The 21,584-nt window shown below is 64.1% G+C and overlaps 4 protein-coding genes across 8 annotated transcripts; 2 read left to right on the forward strand and 2 right to left on the reverse strand.

Annotated features, from left to right (window-relative positions):
• Positions 1-77: 77 nt before the first annotated feature.
• SYNGR2 (synaptogyrin 2) lies at positions 78-2,315 on the reverse strand. 2 transcript variants are annotated; one of them, XM_074555164.1, is made up of 5 exons: positions 2,181-2,315; positions 1,780-2,017; positions 1,276-1,415; positions 949-1,177; positions 78-407 (listed from the first exon to the last, which is right to left on the reverse strand). In XM_074555164.1, exons 1-4 carry the CDS (start codon positions 2,283-2,285, stop codon positions 980-982), a joined length of 681 nt encoding a protein of 226 aa, XP_074411265.1. In that variant the 5' UTR covers positions 2,286-2,315; the 3' UTR covers positions 78-407; positions 949-979. The 2 variants fall into 2 exon arrangements, with proteins under 2 accessions (XP_074411265.1, XP_074411264.1); XM_074555163.1 differs by having other exon boundaries at positions 78-1,177.
• Positions 2,316-2,372: 57 nt separating this feature from the next.
• TMC6 (transmembrane channel like 6) lies at positions 2,373-8,946 on the forward strand. Of its 3 annotated transcripts, none has more exons than XM_074555141.1 (21): positions 2,373-2,510; positions 2,967-3,219; positions 3,328-3,446; positions 3,741-3,872; positions 3,951-4,109; positions 4,220-4,325; positions 4,421-4,517; positions 4,603-4,857; positions 5,107-5,297; positions 5,377-5,515; positions 5,655-5,810; positions 5,994-6,169; positions 6,312-6,393; positions 6,704-6,801; positions 6,950-7,045; positions 7,192-7,267; positions 7,480-7,613; positions 7,977-8,153; positions 8,335-8,413; positions 8,537-8,615; positions 8,807-8,946. In XM_074555141.1, exons 2-20 carry the CDS (start codon positions 3,164-3,166, stop codon positions 8,606-8,608), a joined length of 2,400 nt encoding a protein of 799 aa, XP_074411242.1. In that variant the 5' UTR covers positions 2,373-2,510; positions 2,967-3,163; the 3' UTR covers positions 8,609-8,615; positions 8,807-8,946. The 3 variants fall into 3 exon arrangements, with proteins under 3 accessions (XP_074411242.1, XP_074411244.1, XP_074411243.1); XM_074555143.1 differs by having other exon boundaries at positions 2,379-2,510; positions 3,129-3,219; XM_074555142.1 differs by having other exon boundaries at positions 2,384-2,510; positions 3,071-3,219.
• A 1,847-nt stretch (positions 8,947-10,793) lies between these two features.
• On the reverse strand, positions 10,794-12,129 carry ARL16 (ARF like GTPase 16). The gene is given in 5 exon segments (XM_074555169.1): positions 10,794-11,088; positions 11,230-11,345; positions 11,515-11,628; positions 11,720-11,781; positions 11,784-12,129. Coding segments are annotated over 5 exon segments (810 nt in total). The 3' UTR covers positions 10,794-10,916.
• On the forward strand, positions 12,029-21,310 carry HGS (hepatocyte growth factor-regulated tyrosine kinase substrate). 2 transcript variants are annotated; one of them, XM_074555139.1, is made up of 21 exons: positions 12,029-12,164; positions 12,494-12,578; positions 12,920-12,995; positions 13,401-13,493; positions 15,243-15,366; positions 16,252-16,304; positions 16,742-16,810; positions 17,006-17,130; positions 17,363-17,441; positions 17,529-17,627; positions 17,835-17,930; positions 18,294-18,332; positions 18,416-18,559; positions 18,693-18,906; positions 19,094-19,266; positions 19,386-19,526; positions 19,604-19,775; positions 19,853-19,986; positions 20,237-20,353; positions 20,476-20,571; positions 20,662-21,310. In XM_074555139.1, exons 1-21 carry the CDS (start codon positions 12,128-12,130, stop codon positions 20,764-20,766), a joined length of 2,271 nt encoding a protein of 756 aa, XP_074411240.1. In that variant the 5' UTR covers positions 12,029-12,127; the 3' UTR covers positions 20,767-21,310. The 2 variants fall into 2 exon arrangements, with proteins under 2 accessions (XP_074411240.1, XP_074411241.1); XM_074555140.1 differs by having other exon boundaries at positions 18,696-18,906.
• Positions 21,311-21,584: the final 274 nt, after the last annotated feature.

A 21,584-nucleotide genomic window follows, 5' to 3' on the forward strand; every position in this document is an offset into this window, starting at 1 on the left:
GGAGCCTTTTCTGCTTCCCCTGGGAAACTGCATTTCTGCTTCCCCTTCCCTGAAAAGGCACAGGGTGGCTCACAGGGTGGCTTGGTGAAAAAGTTTATTCCAACCTACAGTGACAACTACTCAAACGCTGGCCCCAGCAGGGATGGCCCACACACACGGCTGCTGGGCACAGCTTTACCACAGCACAGCAGCAAACACAACCTGAGAAAGGCCCGCGGGCTCCTGGTGCGGCTGGAGTGCAGGCAGGAGCCGCGGGCAGGCCGCAGGAGCTCGGGCTCGGGCAGGCACACCAGGGAAAGAAAGTGCTCCAGGATGTCCTCAGCCACGGCCCTGCTGAGGATCTCAGTGCTCACCGCTCCCACAGAGCCCAAGCCACATCATCCAAGCACCAGCAGCTCCAGTGCAGGCTGGGGAAGGCACAGCACGGCGTTAGAGAAGGGCAGAGGGGGCTTTGGCAAGAGCTGGCCCAGAAGCAGCCGCGGGGGAAGGCGGGGGAAGGCAGAGCTGGGCCTGGCTGTGCTGCAGCAGCGAGATGGCTCTGGGGGGATGCAGTCAGCAGGGCTGGAAGGCACTGCAGACAGGACGGGCCAGGGCACGGTCACAGGGGCAGAGCCTGGCCAGGGCAGGGCCATGAACTGCAGCCCACCACCACGGCAGCACAGCCAAAGCAGAGGCTTGTACGTGCCAGGGCTGCCCGCACACCCAACCTCCTGCAGCTGCACTGCTCACCAGCAGCTGCAAATCATGGGGTGCCAAATCACCCACCAAATCACACACCGCGCTCTGGACCCTCCAGCGAGGATCTCAGCTCTGGGACCAGGCAGAAGCCCCTCCTGCACCCCATGGAAAGGCCCAGTCACCTTCAAACAAAGCAGCCACCACCCTCCCGCCCCGCTGTGGCCTCCAAGGCACAGACCCCTCCCTCCCACCCCACGTTAGGAATTGCACCGTTCAGCCGTCCCGCGGGAGCCAGCCGGGCTCAGTACACCGGCGGAGGCTGGTAGCCCTCCGGGGCCTCCGCCGTGTGCGTGAAGGGCGGCTGCTGGTAGCTCTCGTGGCTGATGTTGGGGTAGCTGGAGTACGGAGTCGGTACCCCCGGGCTGGGGTCGGTGTAGCTTTGAGCAAAGTCCTCCACCCCCATTTTGTACCTCTTGTAAGCGAAGGTGAGCAGGAGCGCCTGCAGAGAGAAGGGGAGCAGCACGAAGGCCGTTCCAGGCTGCAAGTGCAGGGGGCCCCTCTGCACTCCCCCCAGGTGGGGCAGAGGGGTTCACTCACCCAGGAGAAGATGGAGAAGAAGCTGAAGGTGATGGCAGCGCGGGCAGAGTCTGCTCCAATGAACACATCCTCGGCCCGTGTCCAGGACCACTGGTTGGTCAAGAAACAGAAGCCGATGAACCAGAGGAAGGTCCAGAGACCTGCGGGGGGAAGTGGCATGAGGGGCCAGGGCCGGTCCTGCTGCTCCTGGACAGCCCCGGGCCCAGACCCTGCTCCACCGTGCAGGCTGGCACAGGCACCCGGCCAGGGGCAGCCGCTCCTCGGGGCACTCAGCGGCAGCAGCAGCAGCAGCAGCAGCACCAGCAGTACCACCAGCAGCATTAGCAGCAGCAGCAGCAGCACAAGCAGCAGCAGCATTAGCAGCAGCAGCAGCGCGTGGCCCGCGGGCAGCACGCCAGACGGCAGCGACTCGGGAGCGGCTCCCTGGGCCAGGCACCGGCAGCAGCCACGTCACGGGACAAGGCGGCCATTGTGGCACAGCCCGGCCCGCGCTGCCCCCGGTACCTGAGAAGCCGAGGTCGGCCAGGACCAGGTACTTGCGGTCCGTGGCATTGCTGATCTGGGGGAAATAGACGTCCACCATGAAGAAGAAGATGCAGGCGAGGAAGGCGAGGACGCCGATGCCGATGCCGTAGCGACAGGCGTCTTCGTTGCGGTTGAAGATGCAGTAGAGCCCCGGGTCCTCGGCAAGGTTCGTGTAGCCGTCCCCGACCAGGCAGGAGAACACGATCAGGGCGAAGACCTGCGGGGCGGAGCCGGTGTCCGGTGGGCGGCACCGAGACCGGGGGAGCCCTTTGGGGGCTGCCGGGCCCGTTGGGCGAGGGGCGCCGGCCCGCGCGGGGCTCTCCCGTCCCGTCCCGTCCCGTCCCGTCCCGTCCCGTCCCGTCCCGTCCGTCCCGACTCACCGCGCTGACGATCCGCGCCACCACCTGCGGCTGCTGCACGAAGCGCACCAGATCGAAGGCACCGCCGGCCTTGGCCGCCCCGTAGGCGCCTCCGCCGCCCTCCATGGCGTTCGGCCGCGGCTGCTGCGCGGCACCGCCCCGGGAGGGCCGGTCCTGGCGGCCCGGGACGCCGGGGCGGGGCGGCCGGGCTGGCTCCGGCGGGACAGGGGCTCCCCCGCCCGGGCGCTCAGCGCCGCGCCCGTCCCGCACCCTGTCCCGGTGCCCTCCTTCCGCCCCGGTGGAACGGGGGACGGCAGCGCCGGCCCGACCCTCGGCCGCCGCCGGGCCCCGGTGAGCACAGCCGAGGGGAAACGGGGGCTTCGGGGGGCTCCCGCCGCCCCCGCCCGGTACCGGGAGGCGGCAAGAAGGACGGGACGGGACGGACAGGGCTCGGCAGCCCCCGTTCCCCGCAGGTCCGCACCCCCGGCCCGGGCGGCGGGAGCGCCGGGGAGCGTCCCGTCGGTGCCCGGTACCGGGGCGCGCGGCCACCGGCCCCGAGCAGCCTTAGCCCGCCCCGGGGCGGAGAGGGAGAGCAGGGGAGGAGGGAGACGGCACCGGGCGGGGGGCACGGTGGGGGCACGGGGGAACTTTGCTCCGGCGGGACCTCTCAGGGCCGGTCCGGGCCCGAACCGAGCCGAGCTCCGGGACTGGTGCTCGGGGCTTCGTGCCCGAGCCGAAGGGTCCCGGACGGCGGGCGGAACCTCTCGGCCGCGGAACCGCCCCATCCGCCCTCTCTTCCTTCCTGAGGCCGGGCTGGAGCCGGGGTTAGTCCCAGCTTAGCCCCGCGGAGTCCGCGCTCCGGCTGCCCCCGGCCCGCACGCCGCAGCTCCGGCTCCGGCTCCGTCCCGCAGCGCCGGGGAGCGGCGGAAACCGGGGAGCCGCGGTAAGCGGGGCTGCTCACCCCGGCAGGGCCCGGGCAGGAGGGACCCGCCCGGCCTCGCAGGATGTCCCAGCCGCCCTCCATCACCCTGCACGTCCCCGAGGGCTCCGAGAGCGATGGGTGAGTGTGACCTCCCCGCTGCCCTGCCGTGCCCAGGTACGATGGGCTACGACCCCGCGCCCTGCAGGCGCCAGGTGTCCGTACCACCGTGTCCCTGTGTTCCTTCAGCCAGGAGCCCAGTCCGGACAACGAGAGAGCCCTGCACACCTCGTTCCACCAGCTCATCCTGGAGCAGAGCAGCTTGATCGAGGCAGGTCTGGAGCTGGAGATGCAGGAGATGACCAGAGGTAAAGCACTGCAGCCTCAGCCAGGGCAGGCTGGGGACAGTGTGTGTGCCCAGGGCTCTCCCTCTGCTTGGGCCAGCTGTGCCGAAATGCTGGGGCCAAGCATTCACGGGAGCCTGCTGGTGCCTTGGCAGAGCAGAGCAGGGCAATCCAGGGGAGACCTTGGGGACACAGAAGGCGTCCCTGGAGAAAGGGGTGCTCTGGGAGGAGCACACACCTAGCCTGTGTGCTGGAGCAGAGCAGCAGGGGTGCAGGGATGAGCCATGGCCTCTCTGCATCCTGCCTTCTCCCTCCCAGAGTCCCCAGCCTACCTGGCTGTTCCAGACGCCTGTGCCATGGCCTGGCCAGAGCCCAGGCAAGGTGAGGAGCACCCCAGCCACTCCTCTGCCTCCCTGCAGATCCTGGCCAGCATGCCCAGCCGCACCATCGGTAGGTGCCACCCACATCCCCCCTTCCCCAGCTCCCAGAGCCCTTGGAGCTCTGCCCAAGCCCTGCTGTGGCCCACAGGACGCAGCCTCGGGGCCATCATCTCGCAGTACTGCAACCGCACGGCGCGGCTGCGGCGCCGGAGCGTCCGCCCGCCCCTGCAGCAGCTCTGCCGCACGGCACGGCCCAGCCTGCGCCACTACGACCTGGAGAGCGACCCCAGCAGGGCCACGCTGCAAGGTGAGGGTGCCCGGACCGCGAAAGGAGGGCTGGCACTGTCCCCGTGCTGGGTTAGGGACAGGCAGGCCGTGAGCCGGCGGGCCGTGTCCCACTGAGCCCTTGTGCCCCAGAGAAGCGGTGCCTGCTGGTGAAGGAGCTGCTGAGCCTCTCGCCCAGCCAGTGCAGCCACATGCTGCTCACCATGCCCCTCAGCCTGGCGGAGAAACGCATCCTCCGGTAGGACCCCTTCCCTGAGCGCCTGCTGGGCAGGGCTCCCCCAGCCGGAGCTGTCCCGGGCGCTGTGGGACCCCTGAACCCCTCTCTCCTGGCAGGCGGCAGCTGAGCGGGCAGAGGGGCCCCGTGAGGCCGCGCGCCCAGCGTTGGGACCCCTTCTCACCCTGTGCGTGGTCCAGGGTCTGCGTCGGCCTCGTAAGTCAGGCACAGCTCTGCACAGAGGCTGGGAGGGCTCCGTGCCGGCTCCAGCCCCACTGCTCTCCCTCGTTGCTCTCCCCAGGGCTGCCGAGGTCTCTGGTACAGGCTCCTGTCCCTGCTCCGCGCTGCCCAGCCTGGGCACTATGCCCTGAAGCAGATTGGTGGCCGCTTTGGCTCCAGTGTCCTGTCCTACTTCCTCTTTCTCAAGACACTCCTTATGTTGAACTTCTGTTCATTCTTCATCCTGCTGGCCTTCGTGGTGGTCCTGCAGGCCGTGTACCCCGCTGCATCAGTGAGCCCCCAGCCCTTCACTGGGCTGGAGCTGCTCACAGGAGCGGTAAGCGTGGCCCAGGCACCCCAGGCTGTGCCAGGCCTGGCGGGCAGCCCCGCTTTCCCACTGTAATGATACCCCAGCTCTTGCCCTTGCCCAGCCTGGGCCCCAGGACCAGCAGTGCTGTGGGTGCACAGGGTGGGGCTGCCCCAGCCCAAGGCTCTGTGTCCTGAGGCTGGCACACAGTGCCAGGCTGGGCAGGAAGCTGTGAGCACTGCCGAGGTCACCATGGGCCCCTCGTGTGCTTTCCCACAGGGCCACTTCACTCACTCGCTGCTGTACTACGGCTACTACAGCAACGCCACCCTGAACGACCCCTGCGCCTCCACTCCTGAGGGCAGCGTGTGCCCCCTCCCAGCCCCCCTGCTCCCCTACAACCTGCCACTGGCCTACCTGTTCAGTGTTGGGGCCTCCTTCCTTGTCACCTGCATCCTGCTGGTGTACAGGTGGGTCAGGGGCACCTGTGGCACTGCAGCCTTCCCCTTGAGCCAGCCGCCATCCCTGATGCCCTTCACCTCGCTGCAGCGTGTCCTGCTCTTTTCGGGAGAGCGTGAAGAGCGCCACGGGGGACTTGGCCATCAAGGTCTTCTGTGCCTGGGACTTCAAGGTGATCCAGAGGCGCTCGGTGAAGCTGCAGTGCGAGAACATCTGCACCCAGCTGAAGGTGGAGGAGCAAAGCACCCCGGACCCCAGCCTTGCTGTGCTTTGTCCGTCACCCCTGTGGGTCCCGCTGTGCTGCAGGGGGACACAGCCCTGCTGCAGGCCCGCGGGGGATTTGGCAGCTCTGCTCTGCTCTCTCGCAGGAGCTGCTGGCAGAGCGCCGCTCCCGCTGCCGCTCCCAGAGCCGCTGCCAGCGCCTGCGGCACGGGCTGGTGGTGCTGCTGGCCTGGCTGCTGGCGCTGGGCTGGGTGTCGGGCTGCGTGCTGGCTGTGCACTACCTCGTGGAGCACATGCACACGGTGAGTGCCGCCTCTCACCCGGGATCCCTGCCCTGGCCTTGGAGGAACAGGGCTGGGGTACTGGGGAGAGGGGCAGGGACAGCCCCTTGCAGCTCTGCTCCTGGCCTGGGCGTCTGCTGCTCTCCCCAGGACACCACAGCTGGCTGCCAACAGCTGTGCACTCAGCCAGTTCCTGCTCACCAGGTTCGGCAGGAGCAGCAAGCACAGGGCAGTGGCAGATGGCAGCAAGAAGCCGTTCTGCTGGTCCTGCCCCTTGTGGTGTCCCTCCTCAATGCCTTGATGCCCCACCTGTTCAACCTGCTGGCCATGTGGGAGAAGCAGGACTCCCCAGTGACACAGGTCTCCGTGGCCATCTTCAGGTGGGCTGGCTGGGCTCTGGTGGAGGGAGCATTCTGCACCTGAGGCAGGCAAGGAGGCTTTGGGGCCAGGCACCCCATCTGTGGGGTTTGGCCCCTCCGTCCCCCGGGCTCAGGGACTTCTGGCACTGCTCCTGCTCCCCAGGAACCTCATCCTGAAGGTGGTGATTCTCAGCCTGCTGTGCTACCACTGGCTCAGCCGGAGCGTTATCTGCTCGACAGAGGAGGTGAGCACCACTGCCTCGGGGCCATGGAGGGCTGGGCTGAGCACAAGGAGCTGGTGGCATCTGCCCTGTCAGATGTCAGGAAGGAATTCTTCCCTGTGAGGGTGGTGAGGCTCTGGCATAGGTTCCCAGAGAGGCTGTGGGCACCCCATCCCATGAACTGTGAAAGGCCAGGTTGGGCAGGACTCAGAGCAACCTGGTCTAGTGGAAGGGTGTCTCTGCCCATGGGAGGGTGGGGAGAGAGATGAGCTTTAGGGATCCTCCCAGCCCAAACCAGTCTGTGATTCTATGCCACGCTTGATTGTCTCCCCAGTGCTGGGAGACGTGTGTGGGGCAGGAGCTGTATCGCTTCATGGTGATGGATTTCATTTTCACCCTGCTGGACACGCTCTTCGGGGAGCTCATCTGGAGGTGAGAGACCCCAAGACATGTCCCCGCCATGTGCCATCCCTGCGTGGCCCCAGCTCTCTGGTGCACCCAGGCTCTGCTGCCATCAGAGGGGGAAGGTGGGGTGTGAAGCACCCCCAGGCAGCGTGGGGCAGAGTTCATTTCCACCCAGGCTGATTCTGGAGAAGAGGCTGAAGACAAAGCAGAGGCCGGAGTTTGACATCGCCCGAAATGTGCTGGAGCTGATCTATGGGCAGACCCTGACCTGGTGAGACGTTTCTGCCTGGCGTGGCTCCTTCCTCTGCTGGCAAATGCCTTGTGGTTCCCAGGAGCCCTGTGGGTGCTGTGGCTGAGCCCACCACTGCGTCCCCTGGGGCTCAGACCCAGGCAAGCTCATCTTTCCCCTGCTCCCAGGCTGGGCATTCTCTTCGCTCCGCTCCTGCCAGCCGTGCAGATGCTGAAGCTGCTGCTGCTGTTCTATATCAAAAAGGTGTGATTCCCCACCCCCTGCAAGTCCCTGCGGTGGCACTGTGCCCTGTCAGCCTGTGCTGCAGCGGTGCCACACGGAGCACTCGTCCCTGTGGGGCTGAGTGCAGCCCCTGGGGACAGCACGGCCGAGCTCATGGGCTGGCTCCCCGCGGGCAGCAGGGAGGGCACAGCTCTCAGGAGCTGGCAGCCACGGGACGCTGCTCCCTCCCACAGACCAGCCTGCTGCGGAACTGCCAGTCCCCCAGCAAGCCCTGGCAGGCCTCACGCATGAGCACCGTGTTCATCACTCTGCTGTGCTTCCCTTCCTTCCTGGGTGCAGCTGCCTTCCTCTCCTACACCGTCTGGTCGTGAGTACCCACCAGGCCACGGCCCCGGGCACGGAGCCCGGCTGCCTGGAGCAGGAGGGCTGGGGCGAGCATGGCCCCTGTCCCTGGCGCTGCCCAGCTGCAGGCTGTGACGGGCTGCCCCCGGCAGGGCAGGTGCCTCCCTCCCTGCTGCTGGCCCTGCTCGCGTCCTGCAGCTGCTCCTGGTGCAGGGGCAGGGATGAGGACCCGCTTGTCCAGCCCTGGGGGTGCTGGGGGCAGTGAGGCTGGGTCCCTGGAGGGCTGGGCCCCTGAGACAGGCAGTGCCCTGCTCTGGGGGCAGCAGTTGCTTTAACAGCAGTTACAGCTGCCCGTTGCTCTGAACGCCCTGTTGGTCTGTTTGCTCAGGATGCAGCCATCAGAAACCTGCGGCCCCTTCCGGGGGCTGGAAACCATCTACAAGTCAGGGAAGAGGTGGGTGCTGGTGCTGGAGCAGTCCAACCCCAACATCACCTGGTTTGCCTGGGTCTACCAGCACCTGCTGGAGAACACATGCCTGCTGTTCTTCATGTCTGTGGCCCTGATGTGAGTATGGACCCGAGCCAAAGCTGAACCCCAGGCTCTCCCTTTGAGGGTCCTGCTGTCACAGCCCTGAGCGGGCTGGAGCCAAGGTGTCACTCCAGAGCCCTGTGCCCCATCCCAGTGCCAGGAGAGCGTCCCTCAGCCTCCTGCCTGATGCCACCATCCCACCCTGCTGTCATTACAGAGCTGTGATCTACTTCAACATCCAGGTGGTGAGAGGCCGCCAGAAGGTCATCTGCCTGCTGCAGGAGCAGATTGCCAACGTGAGCACTGCCCTGCCCGTCCCCGCTGCTTCACCGCCTGCTGCAGCCCCAGCACTGCCAGTGTGGGCTCTGGCCCCAGCAGGGCAGGCACTCAGCCCCCCGGTGCTGTCTCTGATGTTGCAGGAAGGGAAGGATAAGCTATTCCTCATGGAGAAGCTCCGCTCCGTGTACAAGTACAGAGGCAGGCGCTCCTGAGTGCCAGGTGAGGCCAGCGGGAAGGGCAGTGGGCAGGGGCTGGAGGCAGCCAGAGCTCAGCCATGGGCACACACGCTCCTCTGCCTGTCCCGAGGGATGCCTTTGTGTTACTGAGGCCCAGAGACAGGGAAGAGATTGGAGGCAGGTCTGGGACAGGGACCCAGGATCTTAGGGACTCTGTCCTCTTGGTGTGCACAGGAAGGAATGGGATGGAACAGACTCTGCTTGCAGCTGGGACTGAATCTGTGCATCACAACACAGCGCTGGAAGCTGGGGGACCATGGAGTGCTGGGGAAGATCCTCCTCTTGCCATGGCCAAGGACCCGTTGGGAGGTGTCATTGGGAGTGCTGCATCCCAGGGATGCAGGAGCTCCTGCTGCCTGGAGCTGCTGGGATGCAGCAGGCGCGGGACCCAGCCTGCCTACACACCCCAGGGCACAGCAGGACTGCTTCACCTCACAGCCCTGCTCCATGGGGCTCACTACTTGCAGAGAACTGCCCTTCAGCTCTCCCTCCTGCCAGCGCGCCCTGGCTGTTCTCAGAATCCTTTGGGGACCATGAGCTTTCTCCACAACCACCTTCACCTGCCTAGGGGCAGCAGGCTTGGGGCCAGCTCCAGCCCAGTGCTCACCAGGAGAGCAGCAGGCTGACTGCAGCCACACAAACAAGGTCACTGGGCCACCCCCAGCACCGCCTGGTGGGACAGACCTGGAGGAATGTCCGTGCTGCCGAGGGCTGGGCTGGGCAGGGCTCTGCAGGCCCAATTAAAGTGCTGCTGTGCGGGAGTGCTCGGGCTGGTGTCTGGACCTGTCGGGCTGGAAGCAGGCAGGGTTGGTGTCAGGGCTGCTGGTGGTGGTGACTCAGCAGCAGTGTAGGGCTGTGCTCGGGCTCCTTGGCACAGCCTGCTTTCCCTTGGAGTGCCTGGGGCAGAGCCCACACTGCTGGAGTGAAGGGCACTGCCGCCCCCTTGCCCCTCCCCATCACGGTGCAGCAGCTGCAGCCCCCAGCCCCAGGAGCCACTCCCTGACATGCCTGGGATGGAGCTGCTCCGGTGCCATGGCGCTGACAGGCCCTGGCAGGCTGTGCTGTGCTGTGCCAGGCACGGGCAGCCACCAGTGCCAGGCTTGGCACCAGGGCTGCCAGCTGAGGCAATTGCCACCATTGAGGGCACAGGGTGTTATCAGCATGGATAGACAGTGCTTAGTGGTGTGGGCACAGGGCAGTCTCTACACAGCCCCAGCTCTTCTGGGGTGCATCAGGAACAGCATTGCTCACAATGATCCTGCCCCCCTGCTCAGCCTGCTGAGGCTGCCGTTGGAGCGCTGTGTCCAGTTTGGGGCTCCTCAGGACAGGAGGGACATCAACTGCTGGAGCAGGCCCAGCAGAGGCTACGGACACAGTGAGGGGACTGAAGCACCTCTCTAATGAGACCAGGCACGGGGCCTGTTCAGCCTTGAGGAGAAACAGCTGACAGGGCACCTCATCCTCTGTCAGCAGGGCGGTGTTGGGATGGCCCAGGCTCTGCTCCACGGTGCCCAGCAGTGGGACAAGCAGCAACAGGCAGAAACTGATGCACAGGAAGTTCCACCTGAACATGATCTTGATGCATCCCCTCCAATATTCTGTGGTACTCTGTTAGAACTTCCCTGCGCCAGTGACAGCACTCTGGAGCAGGTTGCCCAGAGAAGGTGTGGTGCCTTCCTCACTGGACATAGTCCAGAACTGCCTGGATGCAATCCTGTGCCATGTCCTCTGGGATGACCCAGGGTGATCCCTTCCAGTGACCCATTCTGAAACTGCTGAGCCCAGGGGAGTGCTGGAGAGCAGCCGTGGGCTGGCACTTGCTGCAGCTTGTGAGACATCCCTACTGAAGCAGCCCCATCACTGGCCTTGCCCTAGCTCCTGACACCCAGCAGGTCACCCAGGCCTTCCCCAGGGTCACCCCGCTGTTCCTGGGCTGGCATGAGGCTCACAGGGCCAGAGCTGCTGGCTGGAGCCCCCGTGCACTCACTTCTAAACCCGGGGCCCTTTGCCACCCCTGCCGTGCTTAGCTCAGCTCAGGTGCTGCTGCAGGAACCCCTCCTGTGCCTGGAGCTGCCAGCACAGTCTGGCCTCTGTGGCTTCTGCCTGTCCCTTCCCTGAAAGCCCAGGATTTCCCTCCAAGCACAAGGCAGGCACCAGCCTGGACAGTGTGGTGGGGGTTTTACTGTGATGCAGTCCATCAGCAGCCCAAGGCGCTGTCCAGGAGGGCAGCTGCTCCTGGGCCATTTCCCCGTGCGGCAGGAGTGTCCTGGGCTGCCGGCTGGGCTCAGCAGGGCTCTCGGAGGGCGCTCCGGAGCCACTGCAGCACCTCGGCCAGCCCGGTGCCGTCGCGGGCGCTGGTCTCCAGCATGGTGATGGGCTGCGTGGCACAGGCCACCACGTCCTGCATGCGGAACAGCGACTTCATCTCCACCAGCGACATGTAGCAGGGCAGGTCACTGCAGCGGGGAGACGGCAGCTGCAGCATCAGCCCAGCACGAGGCTCCCGCGCCAGCCAGCCCCGGCTGAGCGCTCCCCAGCCCCTGGGACGAGCAGCAGAGCACAGCCCGCTCCCGGCACCCCGGTGGGCTCCTCCTCACATCTTGTTGAAGAGCACCAGGACGGGCACGGAGGCGAGCGGCGCGGCGGAGAGCACCGAGAGCAGCTGGATGCAGGACGAGGAGAGCTGCGTGGGGTTGGAGGCGTCCACCACGAACTGCAGGGAACAGGGAAAGCGGGGAGCGGGAGTGCCGGGAGCAACCCGGGCCGGGCCAGAGCGGCCACGGCGGAGGGGGTCCCGCACCGGGGCGAAACCGGGGCACCGGCCCACAAGCCCGTGTCCCCGGGAGCACCCCGGGACCGCGGCCCCGGTGCTGCTCACCCACCAGGAGAGCGCTGCACTCGCTGTAGTAGCTGGGCCAGATGGGGCCCATGCAGCCGCCCAGCTCCCGCACGGTGACTCTCCGCGGCAGCCGCAGGTCCGTCAGGTTGGTGCCCACCTGCGGGACGGGCACCGGTACCGGTACCGCGGGGTGCGGCCGAGCCCCGCGCCCGCCCCGCGCCCGCCCGGGCCCGCCGGGCCGCACCTACCGTGGGCAGCGTGGCCGGGGGCTCGCCCAGCTCTGCGGGCTGCTCGGCGCTCAGCTGTGCCTCGCGTTAAGGACACGGCGGCTCCGGGAACGGCCCAGGGCACGCTCCGCCCGGCCCCGCAGCCCGGCCCAGCCCGGCCCTCCCGGTGCCCCGCGCCCCGTGGCCAGGATATGGCGCAGCCGCCGCACCAGGAGGCTCTTGCCGCCGCCCGCCGCCCCCAGCAGCAGGAAGGTGGGCGGGGAGCGGCCCGCGGCCATGGCGGAGCCGCCCCGCGCACCGGCCCCGCCCCGGCGGAAGCGGCCCCGCCCCGGCGGAAGCCGGAAGCGGAAGGGCCGCGGCGGGGCGGGGAACGGACCGGACCGGACCGGGCCTGGAGCGAGCGGGCCGGGCCGGCGGCGGGCGGACACCATGGGGCGCGGCGGCGGCACCTTCGAGCGGCTCCTCGGTACCGGCGCGGCTCCCTCGGCGGGACGGGACGGGAAGGGAAGGGAAGCGGGTCGGGGTCCGCAGCGCTCGGCCCCGGGAGCGGGCGGGCCCGGGGCACAGCCGGGCCGACCGGGCCGGGTGGCGGTGCCGCAGCCCGGTGCCGCCCGGGAGGTCACCGAGCGCTGGGGTGTCTGTACAGGGAGGGTCGGTGCTGTCCCGGTGCCATCGGGGTTTGTTTACCCCGAGCCTCGGGGCAGCGCCACGCCCGCAGCCTCCGGGAGCGGCGGTGGCGGAGCGGAGCCGCGGGAGCAGCGCGGCTCACGGCGGCACCGGGTTTGTTCACTGCAGATAAGGCCACGAGCCAGCTCCTGCTGGAGACAGACTGGGAGTCCATCCTGCAGATCTGCGACATGATCCGCCAGGGAGACACGCAGTAAGTGCTGCGGGCACGGCTCTGCCGGCTGCGGGGGAAGCACAGACACCCTGCCAGGGTCTCGGACCTGTAACACACATCTCTCATACCCTTCCGTGAGAGCACCGCAGGGGCTGTACGGCACACCCTGATGTGCTTCGCAGAGCCTGGCAGCTGCACATTTCCCCTGGCCTGAAATCCTCAGGGAAACTCAAGCTGGAGTGTGCTTATTCCTTGCCGGTTTCACTCAGTGCATCACACACCCCTGAGCTCGCTGTGCCCTTTGTGTCACGGTGGGGATTGGTGGCTGTCAGCAGCAGGTGGGATCTCCCTGAGAACGTGTCCCCTCTTCCCCTGCCCAGGGCGAAATACGCCGTCAACGCCATCAAGAAGAAGGTGAATGACAAGAATCCCCACGTGGCCCTGTACGCGCTGGAGGTAACTGCACCTGGCTGGGAGCAGGCAGGGCCTTCCCACCACTGCCTTCAGGCTGCACAGCTCCCTGCAGCCCAGCGTGGAGCCAGCCTCTTCCCGGCTCTGGCACTGAGGTTTTGGGGTGATCAGGCCAGGGCCTTCATGCTTTAGCTCCATCTTGGCTTTGGAACAGGCAGAGCTGAGGCTTGGGCTGCTCCCACTGGGGTTGGTTCCACAGAGCAGAAGGCCCCCAGCCCCCAGGGAGGAGAAGGGCAGCTGGCTCTCAGTACAGGGAGTGGATTGTCATGGCCCCAGTACAGCTCACAGTTTAAATACTGCCCCCTCTTCAACCTGCAGTGTGTGCTGGGACCCCCACAGCTTGCAGGGGAGGCAGGAAGCTGTGGGCTGATGTTGTCTTGGCCCTTGCAGGTCATGGAGTCGGTGGTTAAAAACTGTGGCCAAACAGTCCATGACGAGGTGGCCAATAAACAGACCATGGAGGAGCTGAAGGAAATACTCAAGGTAAATAGATTTATTTTACTGTCAGTTTCTTTCCTATGGAAAAGCAGCAGCAACAGGAAGAAATGTATGCGTCCTCTCTTGTGTCTTCTTTGGGTAAGGAGCAGAAGGGAAACTGGAAATGCACTTCAGAAAAGAGCAGATTATCGTGTGCTGTGAAAGGATGAGTGTAGGCAGTGAGGAGGGCTTCTGGGAGGAGGAGATGTGGTGGGAGCAGAGGTTTGCCTGCACTGTGAAATGGCAGGAATGTGCTGTGGGGGCCTGGGCCATTCCATGGTAAATGCTCCTGGATGCAACACTTGGGTTGGAACAGCAAAGGAAAACAGATGATGGCCGGGCACCTGTACCAAGGACCTGGGCAGTGACAAGGTGACTTCCCTCTCATGGAGCAGTGTGAGACACATAGGCAGGTAAAGCAACAAAGGAAAAACCAGCTGGAGCTGCCTCCGTATCACGGCCATGTCATTGGAGTTGTTCAGGATGTGACCATGGCTGCTGGCACTGATGAGTTGTTGTTACAAGCTGTCACCAGTCTGGTGCCTGCTGGAGTTTCATGTGTCCTTGGACTGGGGAATTCCTTTAGTGAAGTGGAAATGAGAACTCCTGTCTCCAGCTCCCAGCTCAGAACAGCAGTGCCCAGGCAAGAGCTCATTAGCATTGTACTTCTGTCTTCCACCAGAAATAAACAAACAGGTGACCCAGATCCTTGGAGGCCGAGCTTTGTGAGCCATGTGTCACCTTCCTGTTAGGGCTGACTCAGTCTCCCTGCAGGATCTCCTCCTGAGGCAGGAGCACTGCCACAGCATGACAGCCAGGTGTGGTGGCACAGCCACTCCAAGGGCTGAGGAGATCGAATCACATCCAGGGATTTCATGGTTCTCTCAGTCCTTGCCTGCCTCAGGAGTTCCACAACTGCCCCATTCTCCTTCCACACTTGGAGCTTTGCTTCTTATGAACACTTTATGCTGGTAAAACAGTCCAAGTTCTGAAGAGGTTCAGGGCTGTGACATGTATGGAATGCAGGATTTTGCCAAATGTTGTAGAAGTTGGAGCTCCAGGAATTGTCAGTAAGTGATGCTGTGTGGGCCGAGGTCTTGGCTAACATCAGAGCTCGACAGTGCTGCTGTGCTTCCTGGGGATTTCTGGAAGAGCCAGTCATGTGGATGTGATCACTTGGGCAGCTGATGACACGGCAGCCCTGAGGCTGGCTGAGGTCAGAACAGGCTTGCCAACTTCCCTCCAGTTCCCCGAAGTGTGGTGCAGTTGCCCTGCCTCCAAAGGGCAGCCGTGCCAGCTGTCCTCACTTTGTCACATCCTGAGATGGCTCCGAGTTCTCGTGGAGTGGCACTGCTGGCAGCCTGCAGGCACCCCCAGCGCTGTCAGGGGCAGGCAGGGTGGGCTCTGCTGTCCTGGGCAGCTGGGGCTCCTGCAGAGTTCTGGGTGTGGGATGGGGGGCTCTGGTGAGGGGGTGCTGGCACTTGCTCTGAGCATCAAGGCCACAGCTCTGTTCAGTCTGTGCTGCACAAGGACATTGTGTTCTTTGTGCTGGAGGGGACAGTGGGGCAGCTGAAGGGGCTGTTTGTGCTGTGCATTGTCCTTGCTGCAGGTTTCTGACAGCTCTTACCTCTCCTGAGGACTCTAAAGTCTCTCTTTCCTGAGTGGCATTTCTGGCTTCTCCTTAGGGGGTTCACACCATGCTTTGGGTTTCAGGGGCATTTTCTGAGAGGTTTTTTCTCCTCCCTTCCTGTGCAGAGGCAAGTGGAGACAAGTGTCCGCAGTAAGATCCTGTACCTCATCCAGGCCTGGGCTCACGCCTTCCGCAACGAGCCCAAGTACAAGGTGGTGCAGGACACCTACCAGATCATGAAGGTGGAAGGTGAGGACTGTGGCTACAGGTGAGGGGGCACCTGGTCAAACAGCTCTGCCCTGCAGGAGCCTTGGCACTTCAGTGCCTGGAGTGAGCAAAATCTGGACTTGCAGCACTGAGCTCTTCCTTGGTTCCCAATACCCAACAAACCCTTCAGGGTGACCAAACCCTGCTGCAGACATGGCACAGTGCAATGGACCAGGGCAGCCTTGCTCTAGGCCTCCAGCCCAGCCTTCAGGGCTGCCAGGGAGACCTGAAAAGCAGGAGCTGCAACTGTTCTTGGGGAGACTGGCAGCAAGTCATCGTGTCCTCTGGGAGGGATTTGCTGTGGGGCAGTTCCTTCCTCACAGGCTTTTGTTCCTGCTCCCATCATAGGTCCACGGTCCCACTTGCTGACACAGTGTTGGTGTGACATTTTCCCTTCTGTCCAGGACAGCAGTGTTCACTTCTGGGGCAGGGACATGCTGCTGCCTCTGCTTCCTTCTGTGCTCCAGAAACTCTGCAGGCAGTGGCACAAGCTGGGAGGGTCAGTCCAGCATCCTGAGCTGGTGTTGCCAAGCTCTGGCCATTGAAGGGCTGAAACTCACAGCCCTGCCTGCCCATCCAGTGTGCTTTTTATCCCCCTCGGTTCAAAGTACTGAGAAATAAATAAGAGGCCCCTTATCCAGAGGCCTGTGATGTCCCTTGTGGGTATGTAAGGGAAGCAGTTGGGGACTGTCCTCAGAGCATGGCTGAGGGGAGCCTGCTCCTGGTGTGTCACAGGGGGGTGCTGGTCAAGACAAGAGGTGGTGCTGAGCTGGCACCTGTAGCACAAGCTTGCAGGCACGTGGCCTCCCTGTGCCAGAGGATTCCTCTCACAACGAGCTCCCTTTTCTCTCCATTCTCCTCCTGCAGGGCACGTCTTCCCGGAGTTCAAGGAGAGCGACGCCATGTTCGCTGCAGAGAGGGTGAGCTCTGTGGTGGGGGAGCAGCCGTGGGACAGACATCCCATCCCTTCCCCATCCCCTTCTGCAAACCTGCAGGTCTCACATTCCCCCGTTTTGTGCTGATTGGAGACCTTGCTGGGAGAACCGGCCAGGACAGGGGGTCAGAGCCATCATTCCTCCTGCTCACTGGCCTTGCAGCAGCTTGGCAGGCAGCAGGGCATTGCTGAAGCGATTGCTGTGCAGACAGTTTCCTAGTAAATCTTGTACTGGCTGGGAAAACATCACAGTCTCTGAGGAACACAAGAGGAGATAACTGGGGATTAATATTTCCTGTTGAGCTGCAGATGCCCCCAGTCTCCCCACGAGACAGGAGAGAGCCCTGTTGCCATCAGAGCTCCTGAAAGGGCTGGTGCCAATGCACTCCTCCCTCCTGACTCCATTTCCCTTGGCCCCTGCAGGCTCCAGACTGGGTGGATGCAGAGGAGTGCCACAGGTGCCGGGTGCAGTTTGGCGTCGTGACGCGCAAGGTGGGTGCTGCTCCTGGGCTCCCTGCTCTGCACAGCCCTCGGCGCTTGCAGGACTCCCTGCAGGACTTGCTGTGTGAAGTGTGCTGGGTCAGGCCACGGTTCCTGGCGGCTGGCAGGGAAAGGAGTGTCTGAGTGATGTTGGCTAAGGGAGAAGGAATGTCTTGCCGCTACACTCACGTCTCCTGCCCTTCACAGCACCACTGCCGGGCCTGCGGGCAGATCTTCTGTGGAAAATGCTCCTCCAAGTATTCCACCATCCCCAAGTTTGGGATTGAGAAGGAAGTGAGAGTCTGTGAGCCCTGCTACGAGCATCTCAACAAGTCAGTACCCTTCGTGGTGGGTTTCTTTGCCTGAGACAGCTGGGACATTGAGGGGGGAACATGGTGTGGAACTAGCTCCCTGCAGAGCACAAGGGGGGCTTCCCTGGCTGTGCAGGCTGGGCTGGGCCCTCTTCCTTCCTGGGAGTGGGCTTTGCTGCTGGAACATGGTGCAGAGATGGGCTCTGGTGCAGAGAAGGGAGGTTTCAGTCCATACTATCACTTGTCACTACAGGAAAACTGAGGGTAAAGCTGCTGCCACCTCTGAACTGCCCCCTGAGTACCTGACCAGCCCCCTCTCTCAGCAGTCCCAGGTGAGCAGCTGCCCCATAGGCGATCTGGTGATCCTGACCTGTTTGTTGATCCCATTACTGACCACCTCCTTACCTTTCCACTTGCAGCTGCCTCCAAAGCGTGATGAGACAGCGCTGCAAGAGGAAGAGGAGCTCCAGCTGGCTATTGCCTTGTCTCAGTCAGAGGCTGAGGAGAAGGAGAGAATGGTTTGTTGGCTCCTGGGGTCTGGAAGGGGTTGGTGCTCTTCAGCCCAGCTGTGCTGGGCCATAACGGATCTCTGGACATGTCCTGGTGTGAGCAAGGATCAAAGCCTGTGGAGTGGGAGGGTGAAAGCAGGGCCTGGCACAGGCTGTGTTGTGGTTGGTTTGGAGCAGCCTGGGCTCTCTCTGAGTTGGCAATTTTCTCTTTTGCAGAGGCAGAAAACAACCTACTCCATGTACCCCAAGGCTGAGCCCACTCCTGTCACGTCCTCGGCTCCCCCAGTCAGCACACTCTACTCCCCCCCCGTGGTACGTCCCTGGCAGCTCCTGCACGTCCAGTGGCTGCACACAGGCCCCTTCCTGAGCTCCTGCACGTGAAGTCCTGGACACAGGCCCCTTCCTGAGCCCAAGCCTGCCCCAATTGTGTCCAGTTTAATCCCCATACTGAGGGAAAATATTTGTCCCGTTCAACTCCTTGCTTGTTCACTCTGTTTTGAGCAAGAAGGTGTGTTCTAAGCCAGGACTGAGGTGCCTCCACTGCCTCCCAGCTTGTGTCCCCTTTGAGGCTCAGCACTGGTGGTCATACATGGCCAGCTCTGAGCTGAGCACCTGTGTGGGACCTGGGGATCTCTGGTTTTGCTCAACTGCCTTTCTCCATTTGTCTCTTTCCAGAATTCCTCTGCTCCCTTGGCCGAGGATATTGACCCAGAGGTAAGGGTCCTGGCCCTGCTAGTCTGCAGCACAGGCTTGTTCCTGCGAGTCACTGACGCTCATCTTCCTTCTCTCCCTGGCAGCTGGCTCGGTACCTGAACCGCAACTACTGGGAGAAAAAGCAGGAGGAGGTTCGCAAGAGCCCCACACCATCAGCACCCCTGTCCCTGACAGAGCCTGCTGTGCAGCCTGGGGACGCCCACCCTGCCCCTCTTGGGGTGGTTGAGGTAAGGGGGGGCCTGGGCCTGCGTCTGGCACCCACTGAGGGGCAAGAAGCACCCGACTCTTGGGCTCTGCTGGCTCTTGGCACTGGGAGGTCACAGCTGACCGGCTGCCCCATCCTTCCTTCCTTCCTTCCAGCAGCAGTACCAGAACGGTGAGTCTGAGGAGAACCACGAGCAGTTCCTGAAGGCACTGCAGAACGCGGTCACCACGTTCGTCAACCGCATGAAGAGCAACCACATGCGAGGCCGCAGCATCACCAACGACTCTGCCGTGTTGTCCCTCTTCCAGTCCATCAACAACATGCACCCGCAGCTGCTGGAGCTGCTCAACCAGCTGGACGAGCGCAGGCGTGCGTGGGAGCTGGGGGGGCTGGGGGAGCTGCGGGCCTGGGCGCGGGTGGGCGGCAGCCGGGGCTGCCCCAGTGTCGGGGCTCAGCGCTCCCGCGGCACAGGCTCACTGGAGAGGGGCTGCTGTGCAGTGCAGGGGCAGCCCGAGCGCTCTGCCCCCTGTTCCTGAGGTGTCCCTTCCCTCCCCAGTGTACTATGAGGGCCTGCAGGACAAGCTGGCCCAGATCCGGGACGCGCGCGGGGCCCTGAACGCGCTGCGGGAGGAGCACCAGGAGAAGCTGCGCCGTGCCGCGGAGGAGGCAGAGCGCCAGCGCCAGATCCAGCTGGCACAGAAGCTGGAGATCATGAGGCAGAAGAAGCAGGTGAGGCAGGGGAGCACATCCGGGGTATTGCAGGGCAGCCCAGGGCGGGCAGGGATGGCTGCCCTGGTGGCAGGGGTGTGTGGTGTGGTGCCTCCCACCACCCAGCCCTGTTCCCACAGGAGTACCTGGAGATGCAGCGTCAGCTGGCCATCCAGAGGCTGCAGGAGCAGGAGAAGGAGAGGCAGCTGCGCCTGGAGCAGCAGAAGCAGACCATCCAGATGAGAGCCCAGATGCCAGCTTTCTCCCTGCCTTATGCTCAGGTACAGCTGCCAGGCTAGGCTCCCCCTTCCAGGTTCCAGGGGCTGCGGCTTTAACCTGGCTTTCCTTTTCCCACCAGCTCCAGGCCATGCCCGCAGCCAGCGGGGTGATCTACCAGCCCTCTGGGCCCACCAGCTTCCCTGGCACGTTCAGCCCAGCTGGCTCTGTGGAGGGCTCTCCCATGCACAGCGTGTACATGAACCAGGCTGCACAAGGGGGAACTGGGCCCTACGCTGCCATGCCCGGCACTGGTACGTCGGGCAGCTCAGCCTGTGGGGACAGGGGAGAGTCTGGGGTGGTTTCTCCAACCTCTGCTCTCTCCCCCCAGATCCCAGCATGGTGAATGCCTACATGTACCAGGCGGGTGCCAGCAGTGGGCAGGGGCCTCAGCAGGGGCCGGCGGTGCCCACCACTACCCCTGCGTATTCATCCTACCAGCCCACACCCACGCAGGGCTACCAGGCAAGTGAGGCAGCATGGCCTGCAGCCAGCTGGGACAGGGGCTGGGGGCTCTGTGGGCTGGACAACGTACCCAAACTCAGCAACGAGATCTCTGAGCAGGAGGGAGGACGGGCTGGTTGGTTCCAGATCTCCACATCTGCTGCTCTTGCTGTGGAAGTGGGCTGGAGTGAGATCCAGTTCTGGGCTCAAGGGACTTGTCTGGAGAAGTGAGCCATTGTTTGTGCCACCTCTCACCAACCTCTCCCCACAGACTGCAGCCTCACAGTCGCAGAGCATCCCAGCCATCTCCCAGGCACCCCAGTCGGGCACCATGGGCTACATGGGCAGCCAGTCTGTCTCCATGGGCTACCAGCCCTACAGCATGCAGGTGAGCACTCCCTGCTTGGGCGTGGGGGACAGGGCATGGCTGGGCTCCAGCCCATGGACCGCTGCCCTGTGGGTGCTGCATGGACCCCAGCCCCTCTGACAGCCACCCCCTCGTTCCCATAGGGTCTTATGTCTGCCCTGCCGGGCCAGGACACAGCACTGAGCAGCCTGCCAGCCCAGCAATCCTACCTGCCCGGTCAGCAGCCCCTCTACCAACAGGTGAGTGCCGCCAGCCCTGGGGGTCAGGACACAGTGGGGCACGTGTGCTAATGAAGGCACACACTGACAAAGGTGTTTCCTCTGCTGCAGGTGGCCCCAGCTGGGGGTCCCCCCCAGCAGCAGCCCCCGGCAGCGCCTGCCCCCGGGCAGCAGCCCCCGGGCAGCGGGGAGGCCCAGCTCATCTCGTTTGACTGATGGCAGACACAGGGCTCCGGTGTAACACTACTCTTCATCCGAAATCACTCTGTACTTCGACTACTCGCGCTGCCCCCGGCCCCGTGCCCCAGGGGCGGTGGGGCCCGAGGCTCCTGCTGCCGGCTTTGGGGACCAAGGGGCGGGGGGCAGCCCCAGGCCCTGCAGCTGGGGCAGCAGCCCTGGCTCCCCACCCGCCCTCGGCAGCGGCGGCTCGGGGCCGGGCGGGAGCTCGGCCTGCCCTGTCCTTGTCCCGGGGCTGTGGCGTGGGCCCGAGGGTGCAGCCTCCAGCCCTGCCCGGCCGCGTTGCCAGCCTGCCCCTGTCCTTGTCCCGGGGCTGGGGCACGGGCCCCAAGCGCTCCCGCCCTGTCCCTGTCCTTGTCCCGGGGCTGTGGCACGGCCCCAGGGGCGCAGCCTCCAGCCTTGCCCCGTCCCCGCCGCGCCCCGCTCCCTCACGGCCCGGGCCCTGCGCTGGCCTGGCCTGTCCCGTCCCGCCCGTCCCGGCGGAGACCGAGCGCTACCGGTGACAATAAAGTGTTGGAACGAACCGCGGCTCCTGTGCTGGGCATCCCCCGCGAACGAACGGGGCGGTGTTTGCTACGGGCTGGCAGCAGCTCCGGGGGCAGCAGCTCCCGTCACACCTCACCCGCAGCACCGGCCAGCTGCAGCTCAAACTGAGCTCTGGCCACTGAAATTTCCTCCCTACAATGTCTGGAATGTATCTGTGCTGTAGATGCCTAGTCCTAAATTATTAAGCTTTATGGAGCATTAGAATGTGTTATACTGCACTTAGTGAAAGTCAGAAAAGTAAAATGACAAGG

Source organism: Zonotrichia albicollis, chromosome 19 (genome assembly GCF_047830755.1).
Source record: "Zonotrichia albicollis isolate bZonAlb1 chromosome 19, bZonAlb1.hap1, whole genome shotgun sequence".
NCBI classification, from domain to species: Eukaryota; Metazoa; Chordata; class Aves; order Passeriformes; family Passerellidae; genus Zonotrichia; species Zonotrichia albicollis.